Raw genomic sequence first — 17,037 nt, forward strand, 5'->3', positions numbered from 1 at the left:
TCTAGTAGTTATCTTCGATGTCTTAATGATACCCCGGTTAATTCTTACATAAATATTTCCTTCTATGTATTTTACTTCCAATGCAATAATATGGATATTTATGCTTTGTTTTTAATCAAAATTACTTTTAATATGTATGGATTATTTTAATAATTTTTGTGCTGTTTCAGCACTGATGAAGCTGCCACAGAAAATATTCTAAAAGCAGAGCTAACTATGGCTGCATTGTGTGGAAAATTAAGTCTTGTAACTTCAAGAGATGCCTTTATTACTGCTATTTGCAAAGGTTCTTTGCCTCCTCACTATGCCTTGACAGTACTGAATACAACTAGTGCTGCTCTTTCCAGTAAAAGTAAGGATATTATTTAGTCTTATTTTACATAATTTGAATTCAAAAATGCTCTGCATTTTGAAAGAATATACTTTTCTTAATATATATTAGACGCAAGTACTTGTCAGAATAACATGTGGCTCTGTGGAACTGTAAGAAGTGAATGATAATCTAATATAACGAGTTATACATGGCCAGATTCTGAAAACCCACCAGTCTTTTCTTCACTGGTTGAATGTTATGAATAGTCCATAGAAATTACAAACTTGCAAACGTGCCTATGAAGACTTTCATTGCTATTTTAGTTGCACAGCATAATTTTAGATGTGAAGGCTACATTAAAATGTCTATTAGTAGCAAACTGATTCTTTAAGGATTTTCTTAAAATCTATTGCTAATAGTTTGTTGTAACTATTACTAATAGATTTAATAAACATATATGTATGTATATGGGTAATATTTGAATTAAAATATAATATTTATGAAAGTTCATATCTAAATATTGTTTTGCTTTCCAGCATATTCTATCCAAGGTCAAAATGTGCAAATGATCAGTCCCTCAAGTGAATCTCATCAGCAAGTTGTAGCAGTAGGGCAACCACTGGCTCTTCAACCGCAGGGAACAGTAATGGTAAAATACAGTTTGTAAATATCCCTTTTCTTCTTCATTATTACCTATCTCTTTTTCTCATTTCCCCCATCACAATTAAACCCATGTATATTTTCATTAACTGGAAAGCTTCCTTAATGTCTTGTTAAAGCAGAATGCTAATTGTTTGTTTAGTCTTTTTTTGTATAAACTTTAATTGTCTTCAGGTGTGTGTGTGTGTGTGTGTGTGTGTGTGTGTGTGTGTGTGTGTGTGTGTGTAAACAGAGAGTATGCAGATTGACACAATATTTGAAAAATATGAACTCTAGATTGTCCAAATTTTATTGTACCGGCCTATCTCAAACTGTTTTTTGTTCCATTGGCTTGACATACTTTGTCAGAATATTACACTTTTTTAAAGGATAGGACAGGGGTCGGCAACCTGAAAAAGCAAAAGAGCCACTGGGAACCGGTTCCATCACACATAAAAAAAAGTGGGAGCCACGTGCGTGCATCCATGCACGCGCATGCGCAAAAAACATTTTGCGCATGAGCAAAACGTTTTGTTTCTTGCGCATGCACAGACGCGTGTGCACGGTTGCCACTATTTTTATGTGTGATGGAACCGGTTGCGTGGCGGCGACGGCCCGTTTGCAGAGCCGACATTAATCTGGCACCCAGTCAAACGGTCACCTCCTTATTGTGATGCCATCTTTCAACCACCCGCATAAAATTTTCTGGCAAAGCTTCCGTAATCTTAGAAATACAGGAAGAAAGAAAAGCAACACAGAGCGTGAGCCTTTTGTTTTTTCTTTACGAGAAAAGATCCTGTTGTTAAAGTGCTCTTTTCCCCACAACATAAAAGCCCAAACCTTACAAACTGGCAGCCCTCCTCCATTGCATCAGCTCTCCACACAGCCTAGTATTGTGCTGATTTAATTTAAAAGGTCCCGGAGAGTTCCGAGGAACTTGCTCCCCAACTTCGACGTTTTCCCATTTCGACAAAATGGCAGAACCCCACCCCTCTTCTTGGTGCCATTCGATGCTTTAATAACTACGAGAAAGGCAGAAATTTAGCACGATCAGCCCTCAGGCAGCGCTGGCTGCCCCAGTATTTCTGCCTCCCATGCAGCAGAAAGAACACAAGGGGCGAGACTGGGTGGAGGGGGGTGGCAGAGATACGACAAACCCTTTTCCTTACCCGCCGCGATCGCGATCGCAGCCTTGGTCACTGAAGCCTCGCATTCTCCCAAGCAGAAAAAGGGGACCTCTGTGCGCGACTACGTGAAGGGTAGCGCTGAGAGGCCCAACTGCGCCTACTCTGAACTTTCCTACTGCTTTGTGGCTATAAAAAGAACTCCCGGGACTTAATTTTCCCAGCTAAACAGCCAACGGGTTTGGTTTTTCTGGAGCTGCTTGGCGCTCGTTAAAAAGCAAACCAGCCTTTCTTCTCCGGCCTCTTAAACGCAATGAAATACGGAAGTGCAAGTCCATAGCATTTCCGTTGCCATCACTTAGTTCAGCGCCACATTTTGAGTGGAAAAATTGCCCAGTTTCCTTAGAAACTGGCAAGTTATGTAGAGTTTAGTAACGGGCCGTGGCAACTTTCCATTCGGAGAGGTGCGCGCGCAGCTCTCCAAAGGTTTAGAGAGCTGCGTGCGCACCTCCGCCCGTTCGGAGAGGTGCGCGCACACCTCCACCCGAACGGGCGGCGGCGCCACCCGTTTACAGACCTGCTGCTGCAGCCCGTTTGCAGACCTGCTGCCTTCGGAGGAAGGCGGCAGCTCTGCAAACGGGCCGCAGCAGCTTTCCCAACGAGTGGCGCACGCGCACCTCTCGGAATGGGCAGTGGCGCCGTCCGTTGGGAAAGCTGCCGCGGCCTGTTTGCAGGCTGCCGCCTTCCTGTGAAGGCGGCAGCTCTGCAAACGGGCCGCAGCAGGTTTCCCAACGAGCGGTGCCACTGCCCGTTCGGGCGGAGGTGCGCGTGCACCTCTCCAAAGGTTTGGAGACGTGCACGCACACCTCCGCCCGTTCGGAGAGGTGCGCGCACACCTCTCGGAACGGGCAGTGGCGCCGTCCATTGGGAAAGCTGCTGCGGCCCGTTTGCAGGCTGCCGCCATCCTCTGAAGGTGGCAGCTCTGCAAACGGGCCACGGCAGCTTTCCCAACGAGCGGCACCACTGCCCATTCGGGCGGAGGTGTGGAGAGGTGCGCGCGCACCTCCGCCCGTTCGAAGAGGTGCGTGCGCACCCGGTGACTGGGAGCCGCAGGAGACGGCTCAAAGAGCTGCATGCGGCTCCGCAGCCACGGGTTGCCGACCTGTGGGATAGGACTTCTATTATAGCATGGTGAAAAGAACAGAACAGAAAAGCACAAATTAAATCACATAATTAAATTAATAAAATATTTATAAAAAAGAAAAGAAAATGGGTCGTGGATGGGTATTCCAGTATGACAATGACCCAAAACATACAGCCAAGGCAACAAAGGAGTGGCTCAAGAAAAAGCACATTAAGGTCCTGGAGTGGCCTAGCCAGTCTCCAAACCTTCATCCCATAGGAAATCTGAAGGCTCAAGCTGCCAAACATCAGCTTTAAAACCTTAATGACTTGGAGTGGATCTGCAAACAGGAGTGGGACAGAATCCCTCCAGAGATGTGTGCAAACCTGGTGGCCAACTATAAGAAACACCTGACCTCTGTGATTGCCAACAAGGGTTTTGCCACCATGTACTAAGTCATGTTTTGCAAAGGGGTCAAATACTTATTTTACTCATTAAAATGGAAATCAAGTTATAACTTTTTTGAAATGCATTTTTCTGGATGTTTTTGTTGTTATTCTGTCTCTCGCTATTAAAATAAACCTACCATTACCAGTATAGACTGATCATTTCTTTGTCAGTGGGCAAACATACAAAATCAGCTGGGGATCAAATAATTTTTTCCCTCACTGTATGTAAGAGAAAGTAAAATAGCCAAGGAACACCTTTGCAGCTGGGGACTAAATCTTCCTGAGCTTTCTTCTATCTTCATGGCACCATTATACTGTAGTTTCACTTGCATGGCTATTGTAAAATGTAATCTGATTTTGAAATGATTTAAAATTAGATGATGGCTTGTAAATTTAGACTTCCTTTGTGTCTGTCAACTGTTCTTCCTTTTTACCATTTTTCTGCAAGCTTTATTTATTTTATATTTCATATTTCGTACCGGGCCATCTGCCTCGGAGAGGCTCTGGGCCGTGATTTCCCTCTTAGTTTTCATTTTTCGCCAGTCTGCTAAGTGGAACAGCCATCCAGCAGAAGCAAAATTTGCATCAGCTCTTCTCCCTTCCTTTCCTGCCTCTTCCCTGCATGCAGAGAAGTGTGAACCCACCTACTCACCTGCATACTCAGGTATCCTGCCAGTCACCATTTTGGATGAGGACTAAGGAGGCACTCTGCAGGTCTTGGTGCTTTCCTTGTCACAGTGGGTTATTCATTTGGCTCATCCCTGCCCTGATAAAAACAGGAAGTTCTTTAAACAGATAAGCTATTCTTATCCATCTCATGTATGGTGAGCAGCCTTGTAAATAATTGAAATGAAATTCATAGTATTTTACGTTCTTTTCCATGAAAAAAAAAATGTTTCTCACTATACTTTTAAGAATTCTTTAAGGATAACTCATTGCCGTTTTACTTTTTCTTGCCCTTAGGAGGAATCTTATCTTGACAGAGGGATTCTTTAGAAAATTTTTACAGTAGCTTTACAGTACCTATTCCTCGTGAACTAGGTTACTGTGTCTGCTCCCTTTATATCAGTATCCTATCAGCTGCTCCAGATATGGGATTCCTTTTACTTTTATTTTTCTACAGCAACACCTTTACCTGATAAAGATATTTAATATTGTACTTTATTATTCTATCTTGATGGCTTCTACTTTGTTCCTATGATGCATGAGCTACGTCTACATCTTTTCATGTTTCATTTTCTGTCATCTCATTCTGAATGACAATTGTGAATTTATGGTCAGAATATCTGATCTAGTAAGATCCTCCAGCTTTATTTATATATCACCTTGCAGTAAATTGAGAAAGGGTTTGGTTATTCATTTCTTAATTTTTGTTATTTTAAAAAACTACTAAAAGGATAATATTAATGAACTTGAATGAACAGTGCACAATGAGGTTTTTTTCTAGTTATTGTTGCTACTTGTCAGTTATAAATATAAATTAGTTCTATCGTGGAATGAATCTGATGAAATTTTTAAAAATGGTTCTGTGTATGTTTCAAATAATAATTGCAGGAGAACACTATAGGTGGTCCTCGCTTAATGACTGTTCATTCAGCAACCATTCAATATTATGACAGTGTTGAAAAAAGGAATTTATGACTATGCCCAAAGACATTGCAATGCCCCCACGGTCACATGATTGCAATCTGGGTTCTTGGTAACTCATTTACAATAGTTTGCCAATGCCCCATGATCATGTAATCGTCATTTGAAATCTTTCCTGCTAGCTTCAGAGAGCCAAAAGGGAAGTCATTAAAGAAGGTTGAAAACTGTTGCCACCTGCTGACAGGACTCCCTCTGATTTCTGGAGTCTGGCTGAAAAAGGTCCATTGGGACCCATTCTCAAAGAGAGTGGAAGGGTTACCTGCCAAATTCATTTTGCCCTGTGCAGGGCAGAGTTCCTCCACCAAGCAGCTCAGTCACTCTCAGAGATGTTGGCTGAAAAAGTCTGTGTCAATAAACAAGTAGAACAGACTTTAAATACTGTTGTATCAAAAGGAGCAAGTATATTTTGGGTTCTCTCTTTTCTGCTTCAGTTTTAATTGTACCAGCTTGTACTAATATTTACTTGTTTTGTAAAGTAAAATGTTTGAATATTTGATCAATATTTTATCAAATTAAAAGGCTCTCTGCCATAATGATTTAAGGATTATGTCAGATGTTGTCACTGAAATCCAGTGTAAAATATCACTCACCCACAATCCTAAATTAGAGAAAAATCTAAGAATAAATTGTGTAGTGTTTTTTTAAATGATTATATTTTTCATTAATATTGTTGAAACAGTTTTGCACTTATAAAACTTTTAGCTTACGTCTATAAAATGCTGACTGTTTAAAATTTTTCTTTTAGCTTACATCAAAGAATATACAGTGCATGAGGACATTACTTAGCTTGGCTCATTGTCATGGAGCCGTCCTTGGTACATCATGGCAACTTGTCTTAGCTACACTCCAGGTGAATTTTAAGAGACTTTGCTTTGATTTATATCTTTTTTAAACTTTTCATAAAAATGGATGTATAATTTTCAGGGACTGAGCAATGAAATTTCTCCTATGCTAAAAATCAGGTCTATTCAATTTGCCAGACTGTTATTGTTATATGACAGTCATCTTGACTTTAGGTATCCAAATATGATTATCACACCATGCATGTAACCACATGGTTTAATCAACAGCATGAATGGAATGGTTATACAGGGCTATAATGATCTTTTGCTATTTTGTATAAGCTTTTAAATTGTGATATGAACTTCACACACTTTGTCACAGAAAAACATACTTACATTCTTAAAGTAAATATTTTACAAAGATATTTCAAATTTTAAAGTGTTTCTTTGCATTTTAGCATCTTGTATGGATTCTTGGTTTGAAACCAAGCATTGGAGGTGCTTTAAAGCCTGGAAGAGCTGTAGAAGGACCAAGCACAGTAAGATATATACTACCTTATTGAATTGAATAGTGATAATATCATATGTTTTTATTATACATTTACCAAAGTTTGCAATTATTTTTTTTAGGTTCTAACTACGGCTGTTATGACGGATTTGCCAGTTATCTCCAACATTCTTTCCAGACTTTTTGAAAGTTCACAGTAAGAAATTGACTTTGCAAACAAAATTTTAAATACACAGTTCTAAAGCTCCGTCTCTAACAATTATATCTATTTTTTATAATTTTAATCACTGTTCTTGGTTGCATACAGCCTCCTTTGGGATTCTTTTTTCTTACTCATTTTGAAATAGTTTTAATACTTGATCTCTCTCCTCCATTCCTTCCCCACAGATATCTGGATGATGTTTCATTACATCATTTAATAAATGCACTTTGTTCATTGTCTCTGGAAGCCATGGATATGGCCTATGGAAATAATAAGGTATGATATGTTTAAGCTTCTTATATAAATCAACCAGATTAATCCAGTTAAGTTTACATATGAATTACATGAACATGAATTATGTAAACATGATTTATATATCCCATATATATAAAGCCCAAACATCAGATTTGCTATTAATTATATGTCATCAAATGTTGTTGACTCTTAATCAGTTACATAGATTTTCTCTGTGATGATCTGTCCTTAATCTGGTACTTCAGGTTTTCGAGCAGTGCAACCATCCCCACTGAGTCCTTTCATCTTACTGCTGGTCATCCTTATCTCTTTTCTCATTCCCAGAATTATAGCCTTCTCTAGAGAGCTACGTCTTTGCATAATGTGTCCAAAGTAGAAGAATTTATTTCATAGTGTGTTGTTTCTATGCATTTTTAGAGTAGGGCCATCAGCATAGCCCAGGTTATATTTAAGGTTTAAGGTTTATTAAATTTATATGCCGCCCTTCTCCCTGAGGACTCAGGGCGGCTCACAACAATAAAAAGTTAAAAGATATAAATACAAAAATTAAAAGAGGATTAAACAATATAAGAAATAAGAACAATTTAAACCAATAAAAAACCAAATTTAAAAACTATGATCAGTCCAGGCCCGCTTGTTGGAATAACCAGGTCTTTAGGTCACGGCGGAAGGACCAAAGGTCAGGGGCCATCCGCAGCTCTGGGGGCAGTTCGTTCCAGAGGGTTGGTGCGCCCACAGAGAAGACTCTTCCCCTGGGGGTCGCCAGCCGGCATTGCCTGGCCAATGGCACCCTGAGGAGGCCGACTCTGTGGGAGCGGACCGGGCGATGGGAGGTTGACATTGGCAGCAGGTGGTCTCGCAAGTACCCCGGGCCTAAGCCATGTAGGGCTTTAAAGGTGATTATCAGCACTTTGAATCGCACCCAGAGGGCAACCGGAAGCCAGTGCAGCTCACGCAGGAGTGGTGTAACATGGGAGTATCGAGATACTCCCATAAGCACCTGCGCAGCCGCATTTTGCACCAGTTGAAGCCTCCGGGCACACTTCAAGGGCAGTAGCTCTGCCTTGTTCTTAGGCAATTCCAAATCCCTGACCATGTCATTTAGTTGATTCTGTGAAATTAGATGTGTGAATGGAATGTTTGGATATTCCATGGTCCACTTCTTTCTTCAGATCTCTTTTGCAATTTCGGGGAACCATGCAAAAATAGCAGTCACTACTATGATTGGTGAGTTCCCTCCACACCTTTGGGACTATGAAAGGCGTAGACTTTTCCTTCTTGTTTAGACAATGACGCAGATAAGTTGCACATGCAATGCAAGGAGCCCAACTCTTGTCCTGATCCCCTATTTTGCATCTAAAATATAGCTGGTATGCCTTTTTTTTACCACTGCCATTTTATTGCACTTTTGAGATGCAAATGTAACCTCACCACAACTGTAGCAGAAGATATCTGCATTGTTTACACAGTTTCAAGGCATCTTGGCTTTTGAAGGAAAATATCACGTAACTGTTCCTTGGAAATATTAGGCAATGACACTTGCCACCAGATGTAATGGTGCATAGATCTGACCAAGACAAATGTGCCTTGCAATTAAAGAACAATAAATTACAGTTAGGTAATGATCTTTAGTCTCAAAGTGAAGATAAATTTATACACTTCCATGTGATACCATTTTCATTGTTCTACTGTACTTTATCAAGAAGTTATGAGGCATCATGATCATTAGATACCTCCCTCCCTTGTGGGCAAATATACTTGCCTGCGTATAAATCTTTATTGTGAAATATCTTGAAAACTTTAGCCAACCAGCACCTTTACCACCTGTTTTCTAATTAACCTAATCAAAATATGTAGCAATTAACACATTTTATCTTGGAGGTCAATAATTTCCCAAAATTTGTAGACCAGTGATGTGCTTATGGTCCAACACCAAGTCACAGAATCTAAAAATGCAGCACACCATTAATGCATGCATAAGTAAATGTATATAGTGCATACGTATATAAAAAGAAAGAACCCTATAAAGTTAACATTTCATTGAAGGCACCAAATGGATTCTGTAAGCTAGGGGTATTAATAAAAAAAGTTATACTGCCTTTGAATTGTATGGGTATTGATCATTTAATAAGAATACTTCACTCTCATCATGAGGGGATTTTAAAATTAAAAAGCAGATGAACTGATCTCCCATGTAGGTACTTTAAAGTAGGTACTTTAAAAGTATGTGTGAAACAAATCCAGCCTCTGTACTCTAACAAATATATACCTGAACTTCATATGGAAAGTTGATGTATGAATTTTATCATATTGGGTATCCACAAATAAAATTTAAACTGCTATAACAACAAACCTTGAAGAGAACACTTTACATCACTGTTCTTCAGTATAATAACTTAATGTATTAGCTGGTGAATTAAATCATTTTAAATACCATTTCATTTAGGAACCATCATTGTTTGCTGTTGCTAAATTGTTAGAAACAGGACTGGTTAACATGCATAGGATTGAAATTCTGTGGAGACCACTGACTGGTCATCTTTTAGAGGTAACGAATCATTTTATAATGTTCTATCAGTGTTTATGTTTGAAAAATCACAGTATTTCCCTTTAATTAAGACTTGAAGGCATAAAATAAAAAGCAAGTAATGTTGCGTAATATTAGTTGCTTTCCTGTTTCTATTCTGTTTTGTTCCTTATTAACTGTAGAGTCATGGAATTAAAAGGTCTAATTAGGCTATTGAATCCAATTCCCTGCTTAATGTTTACTGTGTGAATTCTGTACCTGTGTGGATTGGATGAGAACAAAGTCACATTTTTCCCACATGACCACCATAATTGATTCAGAGAATCACCTTTTCATATATAGTCATAACTTGTAAATAAATAAACCATACAGTTGTGTACTAGCATATAAAACAGTAAGGATTCCTTGACCCAAGACCAGCTTCTGCTGATAACATGGACTAATGGATGTATCCATTGTAGGTTTTCTGGTAGCAGTATGGAACAGTATTTTTTTCTTTTTCTTTAATAAGGAACAAACAAAATGGTTTTTTTTTCTAATTTTCTAATCTATCTTAAAAACTTGGGATTTTTTGACATCTCCTATCCAATACTAACCAGTGGGTTTTTTTAAATTTTGGAATATTAAATAGCCTGTTAATATGTGCCTTTATTGATAATCCCAAATCCTTCCCCCATAAAACACTTAATGGGCCAGAAATTTTACAACTATATGGTAAAAAGTAACATGATTATCAGTTGGGCTGTTATTATTTTACATAATTTAAATCAGGATAATGCTGCCCAGAATACTCTATTGCAAATTAAAATTATAATTCTGCTTTAGCTGAAAAGCAGAACTGGTATACTTGGATTATATACATTATAATGTTTTAGCTACCTACAAAAGGCTTTTAAGTATGTGGATATTTGTGTACATGTGCTGTTTATGCTTCTTACATAAAAAATGCTAAAGCTGAATTGTTTTGTTATACATTAGAAATTTTATATTAGAAACTTTGTTTTTAATAAATATGCTTGAGTACTAGTCTTTCAAAATAGATATGTTTTTTCCCTACCAAAGAGAAGTGCTTATGTTTGATCATACATATTCCTGCAGATAATCCAAAACTAGATTCTAAAAGCAGCTATGTTGCCCTGGGAAAATGTGCAGCTGCTTAATTGCTACAAAGAGTGCTACTTTGCATTTCTTTCTGCTTGTTATAATACACATCTTTGAAAGGATTTACACAGCCCCAAAAGTTCTGTAGCTAGAAATATTACCAGGATTTGTTGTGCTGCACGTACAATATTAGATATTAATGTTTGAAAATCTACAAATTCATATCAACCAGAAATGTAGTTATTCTGCTTAGCAGACATGGAAATTCAGGTAGCCCTTTAAAGTTGCTCAATTTCAGTTCAAGACAACATTGCTAATTATGAAATATAATACTGGTAGCAGTAATAAAATTTATAACATTGGAATATATAGATGTTCACACCTCATTGTCAGTTTTTTTCATTTCTACTATGCATTTTTCTCTTCACAAAATTAATAGAAAAATTACATTTTATTGCATTGATATATCATTAAAATGATTTACTTCTAGGCTGGCAAGCTCAGGAAGTGGGGGAGTAATAGAATTCAGTTTTAAAAAATAGTTCAGTTCCATATCTTAAACTACAAAGCTACACCAAAATTTTGTATTGTTGTTTAATATTTATATGCTGTTAATAAATGATATTATCTTCCCCAGTTTCTTTTTTGAACAAATCTGGGAAATAGGTTAGACTTGGCAGCTATGACAGTTCATTGCAGCATGACTGAATCAGTATTTCAATTCAGATCATTCTGGACAAGGCTGACATTTCAACCACTACTGTATATTACTTCTGGAAATATTATGCATCAGAACTAGAATGATATAAAGCTTAGTTTTGTTATTTAATATTTATTGCTTGAGTTGCCTTAGTTTCATATTTTTCATTTATTTCCCTTTTCCTTTATTGCTTCCTATTTTTTTAAATTCAGAAGGTAAGCATGCCTTGCAAGTATGTCTTACTTATTTACTATGTGATCTTTTTCTAATGTAGAATTATCACATTCTGATGTTGGAAAATAATAGATAAAACCAAACAGATTTGAAAGAGATGAATTTTAATATAAGCAGAATGAGCATTTTATAAGGTAGGGTGGCACAACACATAAATCTACAACCATGCAAGTCGTCAGAATTGGGTAGAGAATATAGTAAAATATGAAACATGTAAAGGTATTATTACTCCACTGATAAATATGCTCTTAATTTACCATTTTTATTTAATGTGGTTTTTGAAAATAAGAAATATGAAGCATTTTGTTTGCTAGTAATGCAACTACTATGATTATATATAAACAGAGTGGTTTATAATTTTCAGTATAGACAGTATTCTTTCAATGATTTTATAGACTAAAAAGCAATATAGAGTGGTGAATATTTATTAATGTGCATTTTGACTGTAGGTCTGTCAACATCCAAACTCAAGAATGAGGGAATGGGGAGCAGAAGCTTTAACTTCTCTCATCAAAGCGGGATTGACATTTAACCATGACCCTTCGCTCTCTCAGAACCAGGTAAATTAGCACGCTAAAAATAATAATATAGAGTAAGAAGCATAAATTGTTTTCTACAATTGTATTCAAATTTAGTTATAGAATAGAACTAGAATTTCAATGCCATGTTATTTGATTATAATGTTCTGCTAATCAGTAGGTTTCGTAGGAAATTATCTGTTTATTGGACTAAATAATGGTGCACTGATAAATAGCCCTGTACAGTGAGGGGGAAAAATTATTTGATCCCTGCTGATTTTGTACGTTTGCCCACTGACAAACAAATGATCAGTCTATAATTTTAATGGTAGGGTTAGGTTAGGGCAGAGAGACCTTGCGGGCGTTGCAGGATTTCAGTCCTTCATAGCATAGTATGTTACCAATTGTTTTCTTGGTGACTATGGTCCCAGCTGCCTTGAGATCATTGACAAGATCCTCCTGTGTAGTTCTGGGTTGATTCCTTATTATTCTCATGATCATTGAAACTCCACAAGGTGAGATCTTGCATGGAGCCCAAGACTGAGGGAGATTGACAGTTATTTTGTGTTTCTTCAGTTTGCGAATAATCACGCTAACTGTTGTCACCTTCTCATCAAGCTGCTTGGCGATAGTCTTTAGCCCATTTCAGCCTTATGTAGGTCTACAATCTTGTCCTGACATCCTTGGACAGCTATTTGGTCTTGGCCATGGTGGAAAGTTTGGAATCTGATTGATTGATTGCTTCTGTGGACAGGTGTCTTTTATACAGATAACAAGCTGAGATTAGGAGCACTCCCTTTAAGAAAGTGCTCCTAATCTCAGCTCATTACGTGTATAAAAGACTCCTGGGAGCCAGAAATTTTGCTGATTGATAGGGGATCAAATACTTATTTCACTTATTAAAATACAAATCAATTTACAGCTTTTTGAAATGTCTCACTGTTAAAATAAACTTACCATTACAATTATAGACTGATCATTTCTTTGACAGTGGCAAATGTACAAAATCAGCAGAGGATCAGATATTTTTTTCCCTCCCTGTAAATGTCTTTTCCAAAGAAAATCTCATTTAGTTGACAGAAGATTGCAGCCCAGATAGGATAAAAATGGATTGTGAGCAAGTTATGGCATATACAATTTATTATCATGGTATCAATTTACTAGTGATTATATTGCTACCAGATATGTTAGAAGATGTAGCCCTATATGTTAATATTACATGAGGGGAGGTTAAAATGTCTTAAAGCTATAAATTATAGTCTCCATAATTCAGAGGTATGAAGTCAACTCATTGCTATTTATATGATAGTCTCCTTAAATAAAATTTATAGAATAGTGAACAAGTTTGGGTGTAGATCAGTCTGGTCATTAGTATGGTAAATTTTATTTATTTATTTATTTAATTAGATTTCTATACCGCCCTATTCCCCGCTTGTTTGCTTTCAGTCCCAGAGGAAAGCATCTTCCCTACACTTAGAAGTGGTTTAGTCACATTTGTTTATATCTACTAGTGCACGGTTGTCAAACTCGATCGTGTTACGTGACGTATGGGATATTTTTTGCCTTTGCGGTAGGTGTGGCCTATACGTGACACATCCAGCCCATGGGTCACCAGTTTGACACCCCTGTGCTAGTGTTTCCAAGCATGGCAGGAGATTAATCACAAAGTTATGATGGTAGAGAATTTGATGTTGATCACTCATGAAACAACTAAAGCATTATTTTATGTTGTTTCTAATTTTATGTTAGTAAGCAACAGAAGATGTTTGCAACTGATAATAGTAACTATCTTACCATTTCTAGTTATTTTGTTACTTTGAATAATATTTTGATTTTTTTTTCCAGAGGCTTCAGCTGTTGTTACTAAACCCACTGAAAGAGCTGTCAAATATTAGTCACCCTGATATTAGACTCAAGCAATTGGAATGTGTTTTACAGATTTTGCAAAGCCAAGGGGACAGTCTAGGGCCTGGATGGCCCTTGGTGCTTGGAGTTATGGGAGCAATTAAAAGTGATCAAGGGTAACTGTATTTTATTTGTTTGGTTTGTTTGTTTATTTATTTAATTTAAAATACTTAAGTGGCTGATCATCTTATGGGGCAGCTCTACCCCACTACCCCTGCCATAGCTTGATTTTCAGGCGTATGCCTCATCCCAAAACTAGGGCTTATTTTCGGGGTAGGGTTTACTTTTGGGGAAACATGGTAGGCATTTTACGTTTAAATGACATGAAATTATTTTTTCAAATTTATTTATGAAATATATATGTTGCTCATTTCTCAGTGTGAGGCAAAATTGAGCGGCTTACAACTTAATAATTTTTATGTAACAGTCATGCTAGTTTTCTATATAACTTTTTTCTGAATATGCATTCAAGTTGCCAGACATACAGCTACACAAATAGACATAGCTATGTTTTATATTACAGGTAGTCCTTGACTTACAGCCACAATGGAGCTCAAAAGTTCAGTTATAAGTTGTTGCAGTTGTAAGTCAAGGTATCTTGTGACTAAACTCGATTTTACAACTATTTTTACAATAAAATGAGTGACCCCAATTGTAAAATGAATCATGTGGTTATTAAACCAATTGATAGTCATTAAGCAAATCCGTTCTTCCAAATGGCATTTTTTGCCGAAATCCAAGAAAAAAGTTGCAAGCATTATCATGCCGCCAGATAATGCTGTCTTAAATGCAAGAGTCTCTGCAGAGTGAGGTGGGCAGCATATACATTTAATCAATCAATCAGTCAATTACAGTTGTAGACCAGAATAGAAGTTTAGTATTGGAATAAAAATAAAAACAAAATAGGACAGGACATAGTAATACATTACAATTGATGGTGAAATTATTAGTAATTATGAAAGTATTAATGGGTAACCAGGGTCTGCCTAATTTTACAGACATTATAGCAAAACCTAACTATGTTCAAAGAAACTGCATCATACTGATCCGATAGTAGTTGTACATAAAAAAGGAAAGGATCAGAATTACTGGCATATTTTGTGTCAGGTAAGGCATTATAAAATGAGTCTTTGAGTCTTTATAAAGGGTGAGATATAGCAGGACGTGGATTGTCTACAGTGGCACAGTCTCAACTCATATGGAACTTTTTTGTACTGGGCCTCCAGAACTCCTGTGGGCAAGTCAGAGTGAGCTAGAGTTAATTTTGCCCTCCAGAATTTAGGGACAGTTACATATCTCGCTGGTTTGTGAAGGGAGGCCTATCTGCTCAAGAGAAAATTCCTGGGTAAAGTGGACAGATCCTATTGGACTTCCTGATCTTTAATACTATATTTAGATGACTAATACATATTCACAGTCCATCATAAGGAACTCTTCCTTGGAGAGGCCAAGATTTTGGAGTTTTAATGAAATAGTCTTAATCCATGTGGATTTATATTTATCCTTAATAAGCAGATGGTTCAAACGAATAAGGAAGAACAGTAGTTTCAGACGGTATATTATAATGCAAACCCATGGACTTGTTTCAGTCTTTATACATTTAAATAAATAAATAAATATGATCATGTGACCATGAGGAACCAGGAGTTGGAACTTCATGGATGGGTCATGGGTAGCTTTCTTTAAATGCATCATAACTTCAAACAGTCATTAAACAATTGATCATAAGTTTAGGACCACCTGTATCATAATTCTTATTTATAAATAATTATTGATTTTGTTAATAGAGAGTCTCTAATCCGGACTGCATTCCAGTGTCTCCAGTTGGTTGTGACTGACTTTTTGCCAACAATGCCATGTACTTGCCTACAGATTGTAGTAGATGTCGCTGGACGTTTTGGGCTTCACAACCAAGAATTAAACATCAGTTTAACATCAATTGGTCTTTTGGTGAGGCTTAATTTATTCTGTTATTTTTACTCCCTAAATGTGAAGATTTTTATGTGAAGGTTTAAATTGACATTCAGTGCTCACTTTCCTATAAATAAACCCAATTAAATTATGTTAAAGATTGTTTCTAAATAAATATGGAGTTATAAAAGCATTAGTAAATAAATATTAACAATAAGTATTATTATTATGGTAAGCGGGGAGCCTGTATAAAAGTTACAATATTATATAGCACCAGCTTAAAAGAAAAAAATGAATATAATAGTTCAGCTGCCATTTTTAAATATCACTAGCATATTAATACAGTGAGAGTACAGAACCTAACAATAGAGTTAGGTGCCACATTTTTAGATCTAATTAAAGAGAGATTAACTTGGAATTCACTAACATATCCATCATTAATATACAATGATACACTATATCATACTCATAGTAACCATGTGTTTAATGCTATGGACTATTATTTTAAGCAAGCTTTACTTATTCCGTGTTGTACCTGTTAATATAATAGGGTATCTATATACCTGTATCATTGAAATAAAATTCACTGATTTTAAAATATAATGTATAAAATATGGTGTTTTGTAAAAAAAATAGCCGACACAATTGCCATATTACATGTTATTTGTTACTATATGAAGTAGGACATACTTTGTGTAATATCAGTAACCTGATTAAAATTGTAGCTGGTCCATTTAAAGCATGTGTATAAATGCCTTAGTGATTTTTTTTAAGAAAATAGTTCACTTCTAAACCAAAATCTGTTTGATGAAGTTCCATTTCTGTAAGAATATGGCTAAAAGATCTGCTTTTTCACCTTACTGGTTTTCATTAAAAAGGGAAAAACCAGAGTGTTCTACAATATCTTTAAGTATTCAAACGAAAAATCATGTATTTAAGAAGGAATATACCTAACAATATTTCCTCAAAATGCCTACATGCATCAATCCATCATAACTAGTGGCTAAAAATAATACCAAGCTAAAACATAGCCAAGTGTTCAGAACAATTCGTTCATAATTTATAAAATATATATTGTCCATTTTCATTGGCTTTCTTT

The 17,037-nt window shown here is 36.7% G+C and overlaps 1 protein-coding gene across 6 annotated transcripts in view; it reads left to right on the top strand.

Moving 5' to 3' along the window:
* The window catches only part of MON2 (MON2 homolog, regulator of endosome-to-Golgi trafficking), a 110,803-nt gene that overhangs the window by 49,364 nt on the left and 44,402 nt on the right, over positions 1-17,037 (top strand). For all 6 annotated transcript variants that reach the window (XR_014026975.1, XR_014026976.1, XM_081331627.1 and 3 more), the window contains 10 exons: positions 171-352; positions 850-962; positions 6,041-6,145; positions 6,536-6,616; positions 6,708-6,781; positions 6,973-7,063; positions 9,489-9,590; positions 12,054-12,164; positions 13,968-14,143; positions 15,815-15,977. Coding sequence is in view for 4 of the 6 variants with exons in the window: in XM_081331627.1 (XP_081187753.1) it covers positions 171-352; positions 850-962; positions 6,041-6,145; positions 6,536-6,616; positions 6,708-6,781; positions 6,973-7,063; positions 9,489-9,590; positions 12,054-12,164; positions 13,968-14,143; positions 15,815-15,977 (1,198 nt within the window). In the remaining 2 variants the exon portion in view is untranslated. The remainder of the gene's footprint in view (positions 1-170; positions 353-849; positions 963-6,040; positions 6,146-6,535; positions 6,617-6,707; positions 6,782-6,972; positions 7,064-9,488; positions 9,591-12,053; positions 12,165-13,967; positions 14,144-15,814; positions 15,978-17,037) is intronic.

The sequence above is a fragment of the Vipera berus genome (genome assembly GCF_964194415.1).
Source record: "Vipera berus genome assembly, chromosome: 6".
Lineage (NCBI taxonomy): Eukaryota > Metazoa > Chordata > Lepidosauria > Squamata > Viperidae > Vipera > Vipera berus.